General features: G+C 43.7%; 1 protein-coding gene across 1 annotated transcript in view; it reads right to left on the reverse strand.

The window, feature by feature from the left end:
* The window catches only part of LRP8 (LDL receptor related protein 8), a 260,617-nt gene that overhangs the window by 40,770 nt on the left and 199,197 nt on the right, over positions 1–20,650 (reverse strand). Inside the window, exon 5 of the mRNA XM_067535605.1 lies at positions 9,040–9,408. Coding sequence (XP_067391706.1) covers positions 9,040–9,408 — 369 coding nt within the window. The remainder of the gene's footprint in view (positions 1–9,039; positions 9,409–20,650) is intronic.

The raw sequence follows: 20,650 nt of genomic DNA on the forward strand, positions 1-20,650 counted from the left end.
ATGTTGAATTTAGGGACAGGTTGACACCTACATCCCCTTGTGAATCTAGCCCAGAGCCTCTATCGAAGCAATGTCTTCTCCAAGGTATGCTAAACAAATGGCCTCCATTGCTGGGTCTCACTTTTACTGACATTGAGCACAGAAGCTCTATAGATACTCAAGGGCAGCAGCCGCCCGTTTGATTGCAAAGGAGCTGTACGGTTCCCTGGGTATGTTACACACTCCCGTTCTGAGGAGACCACCTTCCAGATGTTTCCTCAACATCTATGAAAGTAGCACACCTTGTGAAAGTTTCCACTTTGGGGGCTGCAGCCTGGTTCTAAATGACAGAAAATCCTTGCCACTGACTAGCTGTGGGGGGTCAGAGCTGACGCTAATTCATGTAATCCAGAGCTACATGGTAGAATTTCCTTGACAATTTCACAAACTGTCTCTACAGAAATTATGGCTGTTAGATACCCCAAGAAGGGCCAAGAACATTAAGTGAACTACTAGCAAGTATCATAAAGTACAAGGCATGGTGTGATCCTTCACAGCATCGTGCATGATGTACAGAATAGCTGCAGGACATTTTATATAGCAATGACAACTGCAGCAGCTGTGAAGGAGTGGGGGAAACCCAGCGTTTATAAATATGTGACCAAATCAAAGCTGTGATGTGGCACTGCCCCTCCTGCCTCTGGAAAGAGGTCAAATGAATGACATCAATGCACAAAGATCAACTTTTTGCAAAAAAACCCTAAGACAAAAAACCTTCCCAAGTAATAAACTGTGTCCTAGGAGCTACAGCTTTGTCACCATCCAGAAGCTAAGTAATTGTGAGGTAGGTAAATGGATGGGAGACCTCAAAAGGAACATCTAGTGGAGCTACTAGCTCATGAGTTTCATTTTCTTCCTTGTAAGTGGCACTCTCTCCTGTACATCAGCAGTAAAGCAATTGCCCAACCCAATCCTACACCAAGTTAGTGGGATTTTTGTCATTCAGTTCCACTAGAGCAGACGGCCTGCAGTTTGCCAAGTAATCTGGGACCCTCAAAACAAAAGGCTCTAGATATCTTGACTATATTTATTTATTATTATCAATAGTATTAACCATGATAAGAAATGAAATAAAAAATGAAATCACTTTGTAGGAAACCTGAACACAATCCTGTACAACTGCATGAGAATTTGAGGGGGGAATTGTAAACACATCAATTTAGTGTCATTATCCAAGCTGAACAGACTGCAAAATGCATGAACACAGATGCTAGATGGTGCAATGACTTACTATGGAAAAAAAGACATTTGCAGTGAGCAAAGTACAATGACCAGAATAACAACCAGAAGTTTGTCCTGATTTTCACAGGTGCTAATCGCTTGTACCTCCAACTATCTCAATGGGAGCTGCCGGTTCCTAGCACCTCTCAGATAAGGCCCACGGGCCTCACATTTGGCATCCGACATTTCTGGCCAATGTTTGTAACAAGGAAGTTAACGTAAGCATGAAAGAAACGATAAAACTCCCCAGCCTGGGCTTCAACACAGTTCCTATAAACATGGTGTAAGCCTGGCCTTCCCCTGAGCCATCTCTCCCACTGTCTCGCTAGCAGTCAGTGTATTGCCCTTTCCTTGAACATCTGGGTAAGGGGAATAAAAGTAGCTGAGCTAAATTTAACTCTTTGGTCACCAAGGACCAGGTATTCCCCTAAAACCCTATTGGGGGTGACAAGAACATCCCATTTTAAAAAGTTCTTTCACTTTCAGTCACCTAAAGTGTGACAAGGGAAAGGAAAATAAAGGTTTTTTTTTGTGTCTTTACCATGTTCCCTTAAGTACAACGAGCACTGTACCTGCAACGTTGCAGCAAAGGCTACCCTGGCACACGGCAGGGAGGCAAGGGATTTGTGATGTGGTGGAAGATTGGCCAGTGCCTTTCTACAAAAAAACTGGGACATAACTCCACCCGTTGCGTACATATGACAGCCCACCCACCAATCAGGGGCACTGCCACTACAACAAGATATCCTGTGTTAGGGAGGGGGACGGTGTTTTTGCAGAGCTCCTCAATGTGCAGAGCTTTGTTTCTATGCACCAGCTGTTCAGAAAATTGCAGTGCTATTTTGGAGGCTTAAATCAATGGAATCTCAGCACTTTTATAGTTCCTCTTCAGTTCCACAAAATAGAGATAAAGCAAAAACCTGTTAAATTAACTGCTAGACATAACACGACTACGCTTTACATTTGCAAATACTGGACAAAAAGACAAGCTGTTCAAATTCAACATGCACATTCCAGGCTCAACGCTGGTATTCGCCGTGCCAATTACCTCGGTGTTTTTAATGACGCACGTGGGGATTTACGCCAAACAACTTCCCTCTGAGGCATTTATTACCTTTTGAAAATAAGTCACTTTGCAGTTTAATGGCAATTTTCATGTGTGTTTCTCAAAGCACTTTTCAGATATTGACTGAGCCTCAAGATAAATCCTATTTTATGGACGGAGAGATTGGGGCATAGAGAGTTGGAAGTGATTTAGAAGACTGTTGTAGAGTCAGGATTAGCTCTCATGAGCCCTGATCCCTAGATATTTGTTCTAACTGTGTCCAACATTTCAATGGAGAACTTTTAATACAACAGGTTTGCATTGTAAAGTTGATAAATCCAAGCTACAGATTATTTCAGAAAAATACATTTTGGGTGTTTTTGTATGAATTCATGGAGGAAAAAATTGACAGACAGCTTGCTTGAGTCAGCCCATTCTATCCTATTTATTTTGTCTTTCTCTGCCAAAGCATTTTCACTCATTGTCGCCCTCAGTGGGTGGCCTACTCTTTCATTCATCCAAAATTATTATGACAACAAGTGATTGATGCTGGCCGCAAGACAGATTATATTTAAGTGGTTAATATCCCTCTATCATGTATAATACAAAAAGCCCAATAGCTCCATGTGCAGGAAAAGATGTAACTTTGATATCTTCAGGCCTGTACTTAATCTAATCAGATCAAATCTATGGTATTTTCAGTATGCCTGTTGTGGAGGTGTTCAAGCACCAGACGATGGCTGTCATGTTATATACCTGTAACTTATTCTGTGTCTTTGATAAAAAAGACTTAGAAAAGTTCAGAGAGAGAAGAAAACCTCAACTCTCTGGGCCATATCTCCAAGAAGTGTAAATCAGGTTAGCTCCGCTGAAGTGATTTACAACAGCTGAATATCTGATTCTTTGTTTCCAGAATGGTTTGTTTAGCAAACTCAGATCCTTTTGTTCTTCTTCGAGTGCTTGCTCATGTCCATTCTGATTTAGGTGTGTGTGTGTGTGTGTGCACCACATGCGCCAGTGCTGGAAATTTTTCCCCTCGTGGTACCTGTAGGGCCAGCTCTAGCACCCTCTGCAGCGGTGCGTGTATGCACTCGCATATATGGTGCTGCCGGCCCCCTCCCGCTCAGTTCCTTCTTACCGCCTGTGACGGTGCTGAAACAACGCTCTTGCGTACATAAATGTCAAAGAGCTCAGAGCCATTCGATTAGCCTGCGAGGTGTTTCTGCCGCATCTGTCCATCAAGGTGGTGAGGGTCCTCACGGACAACATAGCAGCAATGTACTGTATCAGTAAGCAAGGGGGAGCCAGGTCCCCAGTCCTGTGTCGAGAGGCCATTCATCTCTGGGACTTGTGTGTGGAGCATAACATCCTTCTCGAAGTGGTCCATTTGCTGGGACTGAAGAACACCTTAGCAGATCGTTTGAGCAGGTCCTTTGCTCTCACCATGACTGGTTGCCTCCACCATGAGGTGGTCGACCACATCTTCCAAAGGTGGGGAGCTCCCCGAGCGGACCTGTTTGCCACCAGCGAAAACAGGAAATGCGTCCGCTTCTGTTCTCTCCTGAGATCGGAAGGCGGCTCCCTGATGGATGCTTTCCTACTCTCATGGTCGAGGGGTCCCCTATATGCATTTCCCCCGATACCTCTCGTGCACAGAGTCCTGGTGAAAGTCAAGAGAGAGAAAGTGCGAGTCATTCTGATAGCCCCAGAATGGCCTCGCCAGCACTGGTTCGGGATGCTGCTGGCTTGTCCTTGGTCTCTGCCACTGTGCCTGGACCTCATCTCCCAAGACAGGGGCCAGTTGCGTCACCCAGACCTAGCCTCCCTGCATCTGACGGCCTGGCTGCTGTATGGTTAAGCGTCGTTGTTCATCCCAGGTCCGGAGAGTGCTGTTAGAAAGTAGGAATCCTTCCACCAGAGTGTCGTACCTAGCAAAGTGGAAGCGCTTCGCCTGCTGGGCGGCTGGGCAGTACGTATCGCCAGCAAAGTCCCCTATACAGGTGATCTTAGATTACTTGCTTTATTTGAAACGGGAAGGCTTAGCCATCACGCAGCAAGCTAAGGGATGTCCATCACGTCATCACGTCCATCACGCAGCAAGCTAGGGACGATGCGGGATTCGGCAGAGCGGTTTTACAATCTCCACAGCCATGAACTCCTGCCCACCTCCAGAGGCACAGCTGGTGAATCACCTAAATCCGAATGGATGTGAGCAAGCACTCGAAGAAGAAAGAATGGTTACTTACCGTGTAATTGTAGTTCTTCGAGATGTGTTGCTCACGTCCACTCCACAACTCACCCTCCATCCCCTCTGTTGGAGTTCTGGCAAGAAGGAACTGAGAGAGGGAGGCCGGCAGCGCCATATATACGAGCGCATACGCGTGCCGCTGCAGAGGGCGCTAGAGCTGGCCCTACAGGTACCACTAGGGGAAAATTTTCCGGCACTGGTGCATGTCGCGCACACACATACACCTAAATCAGAATGGACGTGAGCAACACATCTCGAAGAACTGCAGTTACACGGTAAGTAACCGTTCTTTTTATACGGGTATCGACAAGCTGTTTAGTTCTTCAACGTCACTTTTAAAGCTGTGTAATAGACTGTACATTTATATTTTAGGTGTGTGTTTCAGAACACACACCATTTACTGTCATCGACTGGGTGCAGCTTTTTTATGGTCAGGAGCCACAATGGCTTAATCTAGAAATGATCATTTAAAAACACACTGCCATCCGCACACAGCTGCATATTCTCTCTTCTTTGGTGCATTAAGGGTCCCCTTTCCCACTAGATACAGCTTTAGAGGACTGATTATACTGTTACTCCCACTGGTTTTACATGAGCAGAACTTCATTTACTTCAGTGGAGTTACTCCTTATTTACATCACTACAAGTGAGAGGAGAATCAGGACTTGTATGTGTCCAGGAGCCTTCCACAGAAGGGATGGCGTAGCAGTCAAAGCATCAGCATTGATACCTGTGTTTTCTGGAGCCACAGGACCAAACACAGTGGAGATAGCTCAGCCCTTCATCTCTTTCAGGTGGGTCAACTGAACATCATGCAGTTTGCAGTATATGGATTTACTGGAGGAGACCTTGTAGACTAAAATTCCTGCCTTCTGACGATGGATGTTAAAGGTCCCAAGGCACTTTCCAAAGGAGTGGGAGTTTGCCCATCTCCTTGGCCACATTCCCTCTTTTCTCCACTGTTGTGCAGTTGTGCACTAGCTGGCAGTCATCATTTTCCCCAGAGGAAGTTGCACTATGTGATGTTGTAGGGAGATATTTTGAAAAGCTTGCTACCTAATTGTGAGATATTACTGTTGCTGCCTGCATTACCCCAAGGCTTCCTATCATGATGGCCAGAGCTCAGAGAGATGCCCTTTGGAGCCCGTGTTAAAACGGGCACGGGGGGGGGGGTGTCCCTGAGTAATAAAGTATTATCTCACCGCCAAGGTGACTGAGTCCTGCCAGCCATGCAGAACAGGCGAGATAAATGTGGCTTGTAAGTGACTTCACAGCCTCCCTACTAAACGAAACAACTGGAGCTCAAAATGGCATTTTCCACAGATTTCAGCTGGCAAATGTTTCCAGCGAGGTATCCCCCTCCTACACCCACCTATGCCCCTTTGATGTGAAGAAGGAGGCAGGGGAACTCATCTTTCCTTTACTGGATTGAAGCTTGTGTGTAAATAGTCCATCCTCAAAGGCCAATGCCATTCCAGGGGACGTACCTCAAGGCCTGAGTTCACTTACTTAAACTGGGGGCAGGGACCATCTTTTTGTTCTGTGTTTGTACAGCACCTAGCACAATGGGGTCCTGGTTCATGACTAGGGCTCCTGGGTGCTACAAATAATAATTGTGCACAGAAGGTATCAGAATGAAATGTGCCCTAACACAGCAAAGGGCCCCAACACAGCAAAGGGCCCCTTGGCTATCAGCAGGGAATTTACACCTGAGATATTGTAACCGGTCCTTAGGTATCAATGTTGCTGCAAATACAGCTAGCGGAATACTACCTGGTAGTAAAAAGAAAAGCACTTGCTTTTTAAAATCCAGACTACAGTGACCCAGCTACCCCATGCACTAGGATAGTTTGAGAGATGTTCCCGAACTATGCTGGGTCATGCTTCCTTTGTATTGCGAGAGGCCAAACTGGCCTTTGAGAAAGTGAATTCCAATACATGGTATGTGCTCAAGCTGCCAACGGGGCTCCTCAAAACCAGAGTTTTTATTCTGGAAACTCACTTTTCCGTCAAGTGTGAATACAAAACCCCCTCTCCTCAACAGGGAGAGCTGTAACGTAGAGCCCAGCATGGGTCAAGTGGAAAGCATTGCAGCAGGACCAGGATCCCACAGGTCCCACTGCCATCATAGCGGAAGCAGGTGGGAGCAGGATGAAAACCAGTCCTGCGCCGGGCTCTGCTGTAATGCCCTGGCTTTGTGTAGATCTGTGATGCTGCCCTTTAGTGGCTGTCTCGCAGACAGGCTATCAGACCTATTGCTAGTGCTGACTGAGGGAGTTCACCTTCAGCTGAAGCCACTGAGGCCCATGCTCCTGAAGGGGAAGGACCAGTTCTGTGGCTCAAACAGATCTATTCCACCCACCAAGCAAATCAATTCCATCACATCGTTATCCCGCACGCCCACCAATCACATTGGTATCCTCCTCACAACCAGTCGATCAACGCTTCCCCCGCAACAAAATCAATCCTCCCCCAAGCTGAACATCAATCCTGCTCCCACCTTGGACTCCCACTTGGATCCCGCACCCCCTTTGATGTTCTGTATCCCAGCTCTTTGTCCTGCCCCTGGGCCTTCTACTCCTTGTTCTCCTCTCTCTCTACTCTTAACAGCAGCTCAGAGGCTGCTCTGCATTTTTCCCTCCCCTCCTGAAATACAACTAGTGGTGCCCAGGGTCTCCATTACCTCCGCCTCCTGTTCAAGGAGCTATGGCGTTTGCTCTCTGCCTGTGTCTCCGCTCAACGGAAAGCCTATCTCTGCCTTCTCGTACGGGCCCTTCCCAAGCTGGGGCTGCCCTACTCGCCTCACAGCTGGATTTTTCTGCCCTGCCGGGTGCAATGTCTATGTGGACAATCACAATCCGATGGCTCTGATTCTAAGAGCAGGAGGTTTTCCCGGGTTCCTTGGCTAAAATGTTCAGTCCTCGCAGCCGGTTGTTGTCCTCCTCCCCAGAGCTGCCCACCATTCAGCAGTGCTGTATGTGCGCAGCTGTGTAAATATTTTATTTCATCTCAATCTTGCCCTTATGAATATTTCAGTGAAACATTTTCTCCATTTCCCTCTCGGTCTCTCTGGGTAAGTGACCAGTTTGAGCAGTTTAGTATCTGAAAATGGATAAGACATTCAAAACACAGCAACAACATGTTAAATGCACAAAGCTAACTGAAGAGAAATCCATTATTTATTAGCTCTGCGCCTTTAACAAGCCAAACTCTTATACCGAAAGGGCTTAGGTTTTACAGCACAAACTGCATTTTGAACTGGCTTCTTCGGAGATGCCTTTATTGATTGTCTTCTTCAATATGTTCTAGATTCATAGGCAGAAGACAATTAAAAACATTTTTTTCTGGTTGTATGTTCCTTTTAACATAGTGGTTTCTAACCTGTGAGCTGTGTACCCCTGAGACAATCTAGGGACTTTCAAACCTGTTCCCACTCCCTGTTTCTGGTTTCCAACTGAAAAATATATCTTCAGTCACTTGCTACTGAGTCTTCCTCAGGTAGTCCCCCCACAAACCACTCTATCACCAAAGAGATGGCGAAGGGGTAACTTGATCACTGTCTATAATTGCCCACATGGGACATAAATATTTGATAACAAGCTCTCCAGCCTAGCAGACAAAGATATAACACAATCCAATGGCTGGAAGTTGAAGCTGGACACATTCAGACTGGAAATAAGGTGTAAATTTTTAACAGTGAGGGTAATTAACCTTTGGAACATTGCACCAAAGTTGTGGAGGATTCTCCATCATTGGCAATTTTTAAATCAAGACTGGACTTGTTTTAAAGATAGGTTCTAGTTCAAAAGGAATTATTTGGGGGAAGTTCTATGGCCTGTGTTATACAGGAGATCAGACTAGATGATCACAATCTCCCTTCTGGCCTTAGACGCTATGAATCTCCCCTCACCCACCCATTCTTTATAGCTGCTTTCCAGTCCTGTGTTATTCTTTTACATCATTTAACTTTCCCCAAAACCTAAATGCTTTTGTCTCTTTTTAAGAAGTTAGGGGCCAGATTGTGCCGTTAAGGCCAACCACTGAAGATGGTGCAGAGTGGAGCCTCCCTGCCTCTGGAAGGGATTGTGACTCAGTGAGGAACATTGCCTCCTGGAAAGCTGGTGCTCGCCTCCCCACCCCTATCAGAGAGGCTCGCATTTAACTCGCTACAGGAGCTGCTGTTTAACTCTCTGAGCCTCAAATCAGCCTCTGACTTTGCACTGAATGCACCATTATTTGCGGCCACCAAGTGCTGTGCTCAGACTCGCTTGTGCAGGTTATTTTGGTAACTGGCACCCAGCTGCACTGTCTCCTGACACAAATACTCAGCTTGAAGGCGCAAATTTGCTGCAGCAAACGTGTCATCAGAGATCTTAGCTGAAAATGCAGCCTTTAGTGGCATCCTGAAAATACTCTCTCATCTAGGACATCTTTACCCAGCAGACAGCCCTTGCCCCCACGCGGGTCAGCCCCTGCAGATACTTACGACAATCCTGCTCGTCTGACTTGTCTTTGCAGTCCTCGTCCCCATCGCATTTCCAGTTCAAGTGGATGCACTCCCCATTGCCGCACCTGAATTCGTGAGCTGCGCAGGTGGTCGGCACTTGAGGCTTAAATTTGTAGCCGCACTTCTCCATCGATTCATCTGACTGGTCTTCGCAGTCGGGCTGGTTGTCACAGACCCAGGTCTCTGGGATGCACACGCTGTTGTTGCACTGGAACTCATTAGGGTTGCAGGTGAGCGGCGAGCACTTCCTCTCGTCGCTGCCATCGCCGCAGTCATGATCGCCGTCACAGACGAAGATCATGGCTATGCAGGACTTGTTACTGCACTGGAACTCACTGGAAGAACAGACTTTGGGGTAAAAACAAACAGATGAGTTGGGAGATCTTCAACCTAGTCCCCAAGTGGACATTGCGTCCATGTCACAAACCCATCACACACACTCTGGCAGTCACTGCCCAGGAGAAGCCCAACACTGAAGCAAGCTAGGACTAAAGGGCGTTAGCTAGGCTGCATGGTGTCCAGACCTGGAACAGCGGGGGTGTTCCAATTCAATACTAAGGTGCACTGGCTGTGCTAGTGTGGAGTCCAGCCAGGGCTGAAATACCAGAGTTGTAGTAAGCTATTGCTGAGGATCATTAACACAACTGTGCACAGAGCCCAGGAGTGGAAGAACTGAAGGGCTGAAGGTCAAGACTGAGAAGCACTGGCAGAACTGCCTGGGGAGCGTCGGACTGAAAGTGTAAGGGAACTGAAGATCAGGAACGAGGAGCACTGGCAATATTGTGTGTGGCCCCAACAACAGAAGAGCAAAGGTGTTGCAAGCTCAGACTGAAGAGCACTGTCAGAGCTGTGTGGGAGACAAGCAATGGAACAGCAAAGACGTTAGTCTAGGATGGAGATGCATGGCAGAATTGTGCAACACACAACAGCTTCTGATGGCACTATACTGAGCTCAAGCCGGTGCTATCAGTTTCTGACTTTCATGAGCACCAAATTCACCCTCCAAATCTAAGCAGATTTCAGAATTTCACAGCGAGTCTTCTTTTGGACATATTAAGTGGGATACACAGGGCAAAATATTCACTGAGTTGTGCAGGGATTAGCTGCTGAATCATGCCGATAAGTCCCTTAACGTACTATTTTCCCTGGAAGTCACCATTCAGCATGTACATACAAATGAGACTTGTCTGAGCTATGAAGGAGAACAGATTTTTTTTCTTTGCATGCCTGATTTAAAGCTGAGCCAGAGGAGTCTGCTCAAATTAAACTTTCAGATGTCCCAACAATGGTCTCTCTTACTGCAAAAAGAAAAACACACCCACTGGCCAGAGTTCCCTAGAAATACTTTTAATTGCACCTAATTGACTCAGTTGTTAAGAAAAAAAATCAGTTTCAGCAGCTTTAAAGATCCAAAGGAAAATTCTGACTTTTATAAATTAGATTAAATGAAAATCTATGTTGAAAAATGCTTCTTTTAATTCCACTCGGGGGAGGGGTGGGAGGTTGTCTTCAATAGCAGAAGTACTTATTGCCACTTATGCACAGCTCCTGTGATAAACCACACTGCTGAAATAACCCTGCTGGCTGAGACACAGCATGGGAAGTGCAGCTGGAAGACAACAGGACCTCTACTATATGGAGTTACGTACCAGCTTTGAAAGTAAGAGTACAGGGAGCACAATCTAATAAGGCCATGTCTACACTATGAGGTAGGGGTGTGATTCCCAGCTCACCCAGACATTCACACTAGCTCTCTTCAAGCTAGTGCACAAAAAATAGTAAGTGTAGCTGTGGGAGCACAGGCAGTCACAAGGATTAGCCATGCTGAGTACAAGCCTGCCTGAACCCCATGGGTACATAGTCAACAGAGCTATCCCATGCTGCTGATCGCGCTACCACGGCTACGCTATTTTCTAGTATGCTAGTCTGACGAGAGCTAGTGTGAGTACGTCCATGTGAGCTGGGAATCACACCCCCAGCTGTAAGTGTAGACACATTATAATGGTCTTGTACAGAAACAGTCTGTTTTTTTCACCTAGGCAGCTAAGCACAGATTGCTTGCAATGGAATTATTAGTGTATATACTACCTTACTCATGAACTCACCAGGCTGTACTGGCAAAGAGCGTAGCTGAAGTTTTCAGCTCCCTGAACTATTAGTGTTGTGTCTATCTATCTAATCTATTTTGATATGCCCTAAAGTGAAACCTAAGAAACCCAAGTCCTTCTTCCCTCCCTGGAGTCAGTCGCAGCAAACCCAAGGTCTTCCTATCTGTCTGAGCACTATTTTGGCTCCCATCATTCAACTGCCAAAAGGACAGCCCGTTTGAGGGAGTCCAGGTGGTGTCACACAATGGAGACAGAATTTGATGGACCAATTTTTTGATTCACTGTGGCAAATCCTATGCTTCTATTTTTAAATCTTACAGTATCAAACTACTAGTGAAATGAGCACTGAGCATGGTTAGTTCTTGTTTGTTAGGGGATTGGTGGTAGACTGGGGCAGAGATGTCTTACCAATAAGAAAAAAATTCAGATTCCAAAAGCAGTTAGGGGAGGATAGTCTTGAGTGCAGACCAAAAACCCTTCTGTGAATGTGATGAAGCAGATTTTTAAAGAAATCTCAACTCCACTTTCAATTTTGTGGGTGCAATTTTATAGCTGCAATTAAGTGCAGCTGAAAATTACAGTATTTGGTCACCTAGCTACCTGATTTGTTAGCACGGTCAGGTAGAGAGATGTCTAAACACTAAGACCTGTATCTAAAATTAATTGCATGACAGAGTTGGAGTGATTTCAAAGGAAAAAAAAGAGACCCAATCGCTACTTATATGTTTGTCTTCCTCTCACGCACATTTACATGGCATCCCCTTTTCTCCAAAGTTCTGATTGTGCTTATTTAGCTACTTTGATTAATTGGCACTTGCATAGCTGCATATAAGATGATCCATTAATCTTATTGATTGGTCGTCATCTCTGGAATCTAACAGCCAATTCAAATGGGAAATGTTATGGCACTGTGGAGTGTTCATTTGAGGTAACACAGCTATAGTCTTACTGATCTGGTTGAAGAGAGATGATAAACATGAGAGCTGCAGTGACTACATGCAGATAACGTAACAGATCAAGGCTGAGCTGAGGAAATACATCAAAATAATGTTAGAAAACCTATCTCAGAAAAAAAATAAATGAGTGAAGTTTCCATAAGCTCTTCATCCCTAATATTTTGGTGGGGTTGTAGCAATTTACACACTCCAACTGTGAATTAATTTCCTTCCCTGAGCTGTAATGAGCACATCTTTCTTTCTTCCTGTTTTCATTACCCCACCTCTGCCCCTTCTTATGTTTGTGTGTGTTGCCTGTCTCCCTTTTGAATTTTGCCAAGTGTGCAAATTAGAGATGGCCACATGTATCCACAGAAAATGGGAGCCAGTCACCTACAGCCAATGCAAATGAATACAAAAGCTCCTCCTCCCCTATACACACAAATCCCACTAAAAATATAAAATGCAAGGAAAATCTCAACCAGAAAAAGAGTAAAAGCAATTTTGCTTTCATGCCTCTCCTGAGGACTTCTGCAGCGAAGCTTTTGATTTCCTAGCTACTAATTCACAATTAGTATGATTATTTTATTTTGTTTTGAAAATGTGAATCCAGTGCTGATGTGAGATGCTGAACAGGACAGCACTAGAGACGGAAATCCTCTATCCACTGAACAGGTACAGCACGGGCAGCAGGCATCTACCACTCCACACTTGTGCCTCTGCCTTGCCAGGGAGGGACCACACCCACACATTTTTGAACCCCTGCCCAGAAGCACGTGCCGTTGCGTCACTGCTGACAATGGGCACAAACTGTGCTTGTGGTAGGGATTGCAGTGGTATCACTGACTTATTTCACACCGGCCTCAGCCAGAACTCTGCATGGGCAGTGCACACTGGCACTGCTACTGCACCCCATAGAGAAAGTACTCCCCCCTCCATACCCATCTGGCTCCACTGACTGCTAAGGAAAGGTGAGAGGGAGCTATGGTCTCACCTTCATCTTACCCTGCCCCTCCCTATCCACTTTCAGAGAGCTAGATTTTATGGAGCGTGCTAGGAAGAAGCAAAGCCTGCACTCTAGCCACCCTGGCTTGCTCTTGCACAGGGCTGAAATAGGGGGTGAGTGCCTCTTTCTGTACCGACACAGGAACCAATCACACTGTGACCTTTTGCATGGCTTTGCACTAGTATAAAGTATCCCTGGGAGCAAGTAAAGAGTTGCATTGTGAATTATTACACACAGCATGTGAAGGGATACGGAGGGAGGAATAAGTGAAAGAGGCAATTTACATACACATCATCCTTCCCAAGGCTGTCTGTGTATTTAGGTGGTTCCCATCACTACAGCATCTGACTGCGTTCGAAGTATTTCAACAGAAATAACATTAAATAGTAATTAAATACTCACCATGGTATTTTTCCTTTTACTTGAGCAATTTGTTTCTCTAATTTCGCTACCTGTCCTATTAGGAGATTCTTTATACAAAGGGGAGAAAACAAATATTTGTTTCCTTTTTTTCAGTGCAGAGAAATAAGTGTTGTAGTCTCAGATGCAAAATCTTTTTCAAATATGAAGTGAACCCAGTAGAAATCTTGAAAATCTTTGATTGGCAGGAGTGTTGCTGAACCCCACACTCCCTTCTCTGGGCTTCAGTACCCAAACTCCAGCATGAGCTGCAATGGTTACCAGCTGTTTTTAGTGCTATAGTACAAGCCCAAGTTTGTGGACCTGTGCTCTGAGACTCACTGCCACAGGTTTTAAAAGCTGCATAGACGTACTCTTAGTGACTCAGTATTGGCATCCTTTTCTCTGAGTCACTATTCAAGCAATAGGATGCGAGTGGGTACTAGGATGTAGGAGATGCCAGCTTTTTGGATGACATGTAAAACCGAAGCCTTTTGATAGTCAATTCTATGGCTAAGAGCAGAGAATATTTACATTGGTGTCTTGGTCAAATTCCTTAGTCATGTATATGAATTCTGTCTCTGTAAATTCCACATTTGGTTTCATTTATATATGGCATTCTGTTTTTATTTCCTATACGAATGCAAGGTCACTGGGCACTGCTTAACAGCTGCAGTGTTTCAATACAGGTAAAGTGAGTCTTGTGTATAGTGACTTTTTCATAAGGCAGGATTCTACAGAGTAATTCCTGTAGATTTTCAAATATGGGTGCAAAACAAAATATGAAATTGGCAGTATCCAGCATTAATAAAAAAAGAGACACCATCACACAGCTCAGTAGTGACTCCCTAATGAAGACTGGTACTAGCTTCTGAATAATAAGCCCAATTGATTTTGCCTCATGTTTTTTTTTTTTTTTTAAATCCATTTTGCTTGAAATTCCATGTGTAGCTTACAGCTAGAGGAGAACTGTTTGATAACATTTGTGGTGAATTGACTAAGGTGTTTCAGAGATATTCGGATGTGGAAAATGAGATGAATTTCACTCTTTGAATTTTTTTTGGCAATGTTACAAATGTCAGCGTCTGTAAAAACAGTTAGTGAGGAATATGGACTATTCCTAAATGCAATGAAAACAAAATGCATGTACATTGACACAACTAACAAAAATAGGATGCAAATGGACAACGCGATTAATGGACAAACTACAAGGTGGCAGATTCAATTTATTAACTGGGATCATATATATCTAACCAAAGAGGATGTTCTAAAGAAACTGGAAGAAGACTAGGGTTGGCTCGTTCAGCTATGGCCTCCCTTAAGAAAGCATGGAAAAACCATGATATCTCAAAGGTATGAAGATGCGACTAGTCAAAAGCTTAATTTTTTCAGTAGTGAATTAGGATGTGAATTGTGGAAAGTTAATGCTTCTGACAAGAAGAAAACAGAAGCTTCTGAAATGTGGTGCTGGTGAAGATTTTTGCATAGCTCAATGGAAAAAAAAGACAAAATCAACAGATGCATAATTATGTTCTTAGGTCGCCTTAGATGTAGAGATGGAGTAATTTTGAGAAAGTTATTATGGAAGTAATGCTGAAGGGTCACCACCGGAGGGGATGACCAGCGAGGCGATGGGTGTATGGTGTGCAGCAGATCACCGGAAAGTCGGCTGCTGAGTTCTCAAAGCTAGCAATGGATAAAGGCTTTAGAAAATTCTGCTATGCCACCTGTAGGGGGATTCTGCTGCAACCTGTGCGCCCCCTCATGGCCACCAATTGCCTTGCAGGCTACTTGTTAGCTCCCTCTTAAGAACTCCATACAGTCTCTCTTGTGACTGACATTATCCTCACCCAGAGCTGGTTTAATAACAGAAATGGTTCAAAAAGTCCTCAGGGTCCCAAAATAAAGTCTACAATCATAACATACAAGTTCATACTCAGCCCTTTTTCCCCTGCTACACAGAGCTCTTCCTCTGTCCCAGTCTGCTCCACCTGAAGCCACCAGCCATAGTCCCTACTGGTTGGAGCTCAGCCCTCTGACCCTGGCTTCCAAACCCCCTGGTACCAGGGTTATCCCTGCAGGAGCCTCTCTGACTTCCTACAGTTTCCTGAGCTTCCTCCCTTTACTGCAGCCACAGGATACTCTTTACAGGGCATCACCTGACCCAACCCAGGTGTGCCGCTTTAGTAATTAGAATGGGCTAGCCCAAAGTCCTCCAGCCCTTAACGGATAAGTCACCCTATTACTTCACTGACATTCAGACATGAATAAATAGCTTCACTTACTTCACTTTTGGATTCTGGTTTTTTTCCCTAAAGTGTGATCTAAAAAAAGGCTGGGCTGGAAATGTCCTATTTGTTTGATTTAAGAACCATTAGTCAGTTCTAAGGCAAAGGATGATTCCCAACAGATATTTATTTTAGGAGTTTTTCACTACAGATTTTTCCACATTTGAACAGTGTCAGGGTGGCCTTTTGGGACACCTCCTGCAAGATCTGCCAAGGTTTAGAATCTCAGCCTATAACTGTAGCAGTGAAATTCATCAACTCCATCAGCCCAAGTATTCTGATTTAAGAGATTACACATCCAACTAATGCGGACCACAGAATCTGTAATCTTTCAGCCCAACTCCTCAGGATCAAGTTGGTCACACACTCCATTTTCACGTTAACGACCAACATTGTCAGAACGTTGGGTTAATTTGACATATTTATTTTTAGCATTCACTTTCTCCGAATGAAATGTTTTGTCTGGGGATGCTTGCTACATACATCAATTATCTATGATGTATGTGACAGATCGTATGGGTACATGAAACATCCAAAGACTATAGTATCAGCTTTATAAGTGTGAGATGTATCTGTGTGGGCTAAGGATTGTATTCTAGCTCCATGGGCGAATCAAAGAACCCTCTCTGTGGGGGGAAATTACATAGACTGGTTGAAAGAGACCCTGAGAACGAACTGAAAGCTGCATGAAATGGCCACCCTAAAATAGGGGGAGAGATAACTCACCCAATCCAAGAACAGACATGAGACCGTGACAAGAAGAACAGAACCTGTGAGAGAACGTGACATAGTCTGAAACCTACCAGTGTCCTACAGGGCAGATAGGCATTACCTGGTAGGCATGAACATAAGCTGTTCATTGTTTTCAATATGTTTTCTCTGTAATGCTTTTCTTCTGAATAAACGATACTTTGCGTTGTGAATGCTGGCTGGTCACTGGTTAACCCTGTCACTGCCCCTCCGAGAACAGGGATGTAGGTGCTGAAGTAAAGTCAGATCTGCTGAAGTGAGCACAGTGAATTGCAGGATGAACTGCAGCCTAAATCCCTGCTCTAAAGGGAGAGTATTTTGGGACTCTGCCTCGAGAAAGGTGATGGCTGGAGGCCTGAGACATAAGCTGGTACCCTCAGGGAAGCCACAAAGGGGTCAGAGGTGCAGTTCCCTTGGGAACTGGGACAATATAAATTTTCAAAGACATTGAGGCCATACGTCAGGTGCCACTGTTCAAAGCAAGATTCATGCTCTCCCTGGGGCAATTTTCCCACAGAAGGCTGCCCTCTAGGGAGGGCAGCAAAAGAGAGGGAGGTAAATAATGATAACCTTGAAGTGAATTCCTCTGAATAAAAGACAGGCCTCCCATAGAGAGAATAATGCAACTGAACTGCAGTCTCACCACTACTAGTGGTTGTTGCTATGGTGATTGATATGGAGAAGCCCATACAGAGGAGGAGTGCAGAAGAAATGATAATTCCTAATTCTAGTCAAAGCACTAACAAAGCTCAGGGGCCAGGGAAACCATTTCAAATAATCTCATAAATTAATATTTGCATTTATCTGCTTCCTTTGCAACACAGCTCCCCTCAAACACAAACACGCTATTTTTCCAGTCTCTGGAGCTGCATTAGAGTAATATTAGTTCATTAGAACGGTGTGACCAGACTCCAAAGTTACTGCTGAGAAATAATTGTTGGTGCAAAAGTGTGTTACTGATCAAGAGTAAGTTTTCACAGACTGATGTGTTCATTCAAAATGGCTTTATTTTCCAGGCAGGACAATTAATAAATATGCTTCATTCAGAAGGAATTGCAGCTGTGTGATTTTGCATATCACTTTAATGAACAAAAGAATAACACAGATAGATGATCTGAAAAGTCTATTTTTTTATATCTTTTTCACTGACATATAAAAATGTTACTGTTGAGAGCTTGCAGTGTCCTCAGTTCTGTTCTGTAATGGGGAATTGTAACAGGGATCCTGAATACTGAAACAATACAGATTTCCTGGGCAAATAACTGAAAGGCACTTCACAATCCGAATGATTTTAGTGTAAAGAGAAAAAGGCATCATAATGCATAAGTTTTACATTGTTCAAATCGTAGAGACACCCACAGGGGAAGTGATAAAGACCTATCTCTTTACTCTTTTTATATTCTCATTAGAATTTCGTCAGTTGATTTTAGAAATTTTAGATGTTCTGTACTGGATATAATTTTAATACAAATATATGCAAGGAAAAAAAATTATTCTCAAAACTGGAACCTGGATGAACTGTGGCCACTCCCATTCCTCCAGACATGACTTGTTTTTTAAAATGGCAATTTTACAAAATTATACTAATTTGGCAAATCGCTAAGAAACAGATGAGAATATCCATTAAACTGACTGACAGCTGTCATGACATTAACATACAAATTCCACACCTATTATACAACTGGGTTGTTTTCAGGACTAAATGAAGGCTTTACAGAATAAGGCCATGACGCTGCCCATGGATCCACAGAGGGAACATTATGCTCATGCACAGCGCTACTGAAGTGCATGGGACTCCTTCTGGCCATAGGGATTGTCTGCACAGGTCCCTTTGCATGGCCGGGGGCTAACTTTACCATTGGGGAATTTAAATCAGAGATGTTTTGCCAGGAAAAGCAGATTATATGCATGCAATACTGTTAATCCATTATACTTAGGTTCACACTGATTATGCAGTATGTGCTCATATGAAATAAGTTAAGAAGTACCCAACAATATTTGTCTGAATTTTTACCTCTCCCCTTTACAAAGATGCTGCTTCTGATTTCCTAGTCTCAACTCAGGAAAGAACTCTGCAGAGCCTTAAATGCTTTAAAGTTTTCAGATTATAGCTAGATCTGTTTTAATCCCAGGGATTTTGTAAACTCCATTTTTGTTGTGACTAGAAAAAAAGAAATTCAGATTAAGAAGTCAGTGCTGCACTGCATGCTACCTCTTCAAATTCCCAAATGTGAGGATAAAGCAAACTTCAACCACCAGGACCAAGTGACCCATCTTTGGGTCATAATCTGTTCTCAGTTAAATGCATATAAAACAAAAGTAATTCCACTAAATCAATAGAGTCATTATGGATTTATGAGAAAAGAGTTTGGCCCATTGTCTTACACTAGAAAGGAATGAGATGTTTGCAGTATATTTCTTTGCTGGATATCTATAAACAATATGATAGCCGGCAATAACATAGCACAGCCTCTTGTAACTTCTAAACAAAATCACTGTGTAGCTACTCTCACGTGCCATGAGCAATGGGCATGTCTGAAAGCCAACGGGGAAAATAGATTTTATTTTCCAAATTCTTAGGCAAAAGTCAATTTGTTGATTGGCTGGCCTGATAGGAATTTCTGTGAAAGGCAGAGAGGAGAAAAACAACATTCCCTGCTCTAGAGATGTGCTTCTGAATCAATGGGCAGAACAGGTAAGACAAAACCATTCAAAAAGGAAAGCCTGACTTCAGTCAGATAATCTTGTAGCTATGACAACTGAAGGAAACAGAGGCTCCAAAAGCTCTAACTCTGCTGAATAATGAGGTACAGAGCAGTGTTCACATTACAAGCAATGAGGTCACTGCCCCATAAAATTTCTACTTCCACTAATTTAATCTGCTTGGTGGGAATTCTTCACAAGAGGAGATATTTCTTTTTACTGTGGTACACAGCCCCATTAGACCTAAATATTCACAGCATTTAGCACACTATATCATGGACTTGTCTGGAGCAAAAAACAAATCAGGAGAATGCTAAAATTTGCCCTACAAAACCTTGTGCAAAATTTACCCGGATAATGCTATTAGCTCCAGCATTTTCACCAGAATCCGAGATCCCAAACAAAGTGGAGTGAAACTGCAATGACAATTTAAAATGATATGTTTGGGATAAAACAGTCTGTAAGACAACTGATGTGTCATGTATAGAATGGAAAAGTATTTGAAGTACTCAAAACACAGCAAAATAATCAACAGAATTCACAGACCAAGGCTGTGAATATAAGCACACTGGCTTCCGCTAGCCGGCCAGTCAAAGATTCCTTTTAGATGCAGCAGTGTGGGGTGGGGAACTTCTAACATAAACACAGGCCAAATATTCAAAGGAGCTGCAACTTAGCTTCTGGTAGCTGCTATTTGGTGGGTGCAAATCCTAGATGTGCACGCCCTATGGTCTCTGTATGTAAATTATTATGACCATGTTTAGCCTAGAAACTACAGCTGTTCAAATGGGGATTTCCATAAAAGGAAATCAACACTGATATAGGAATAAACTTGGAAGCAAATATGAGGCCTAGGCTCTGATCCTACTGGCACTAATGGGATGGAGATCCCTTTGGCATCGATTTCTACAGGACTTTGACCTTTACCTTCTACAGTCTTTGTACAAAAAGTATTTAGAAATAAGGAGCTGCACCGCAGTGTATTTTTGGACCATGTCACCAGTACTATTGATAAGATGGCACATTAATTCTACATATGGTCCATCATTGCTTTAAACTTTAGCTCATAATTAAGTAATTTTGTATAAACCTTCCCAGCTACATTTCAGCCCAGAGGTGAATTTTTTTTTGGAAAATGAAAGCAAAAGCCATTCAAGTGATTCAGTTGCCGGGGCGGGGAAGAGTAAAAATAGCATATTTCAGCCATGATGAACATTTTTGGATGTTGTTTTTGTGGTTGGTCAATTCACAAAACAACTTTCTTTTAAAGTTTCAGACTTTGCCTGGCCATAGTCTTGGAAAAGGGCTGTGTCATGGCTAGAGGGAGCAAACTACATATCACATTGCCCATCAAAGGAAGGAATATCCAATTTGCTCAAATGTGTGTCATCATAACATAAG

This window comes from Emydura macquarii, unplaced genomic scaffold, assembly GCF_026122565.2.
Source record: "Emydura macquarii macquarii isolate MOO-44397 ecotype Brisbane River unplaced genomic scaffold, CSIRO-AGI_Emac_v2 contig_3506, whole genome shotgun sequence".
NCBI classification, from domain to species: domain Eukaryota; kingdom Metazoa; phylum Chordata; order Testudines; family Chelidae; genus Emydura; species Emydura macquarii.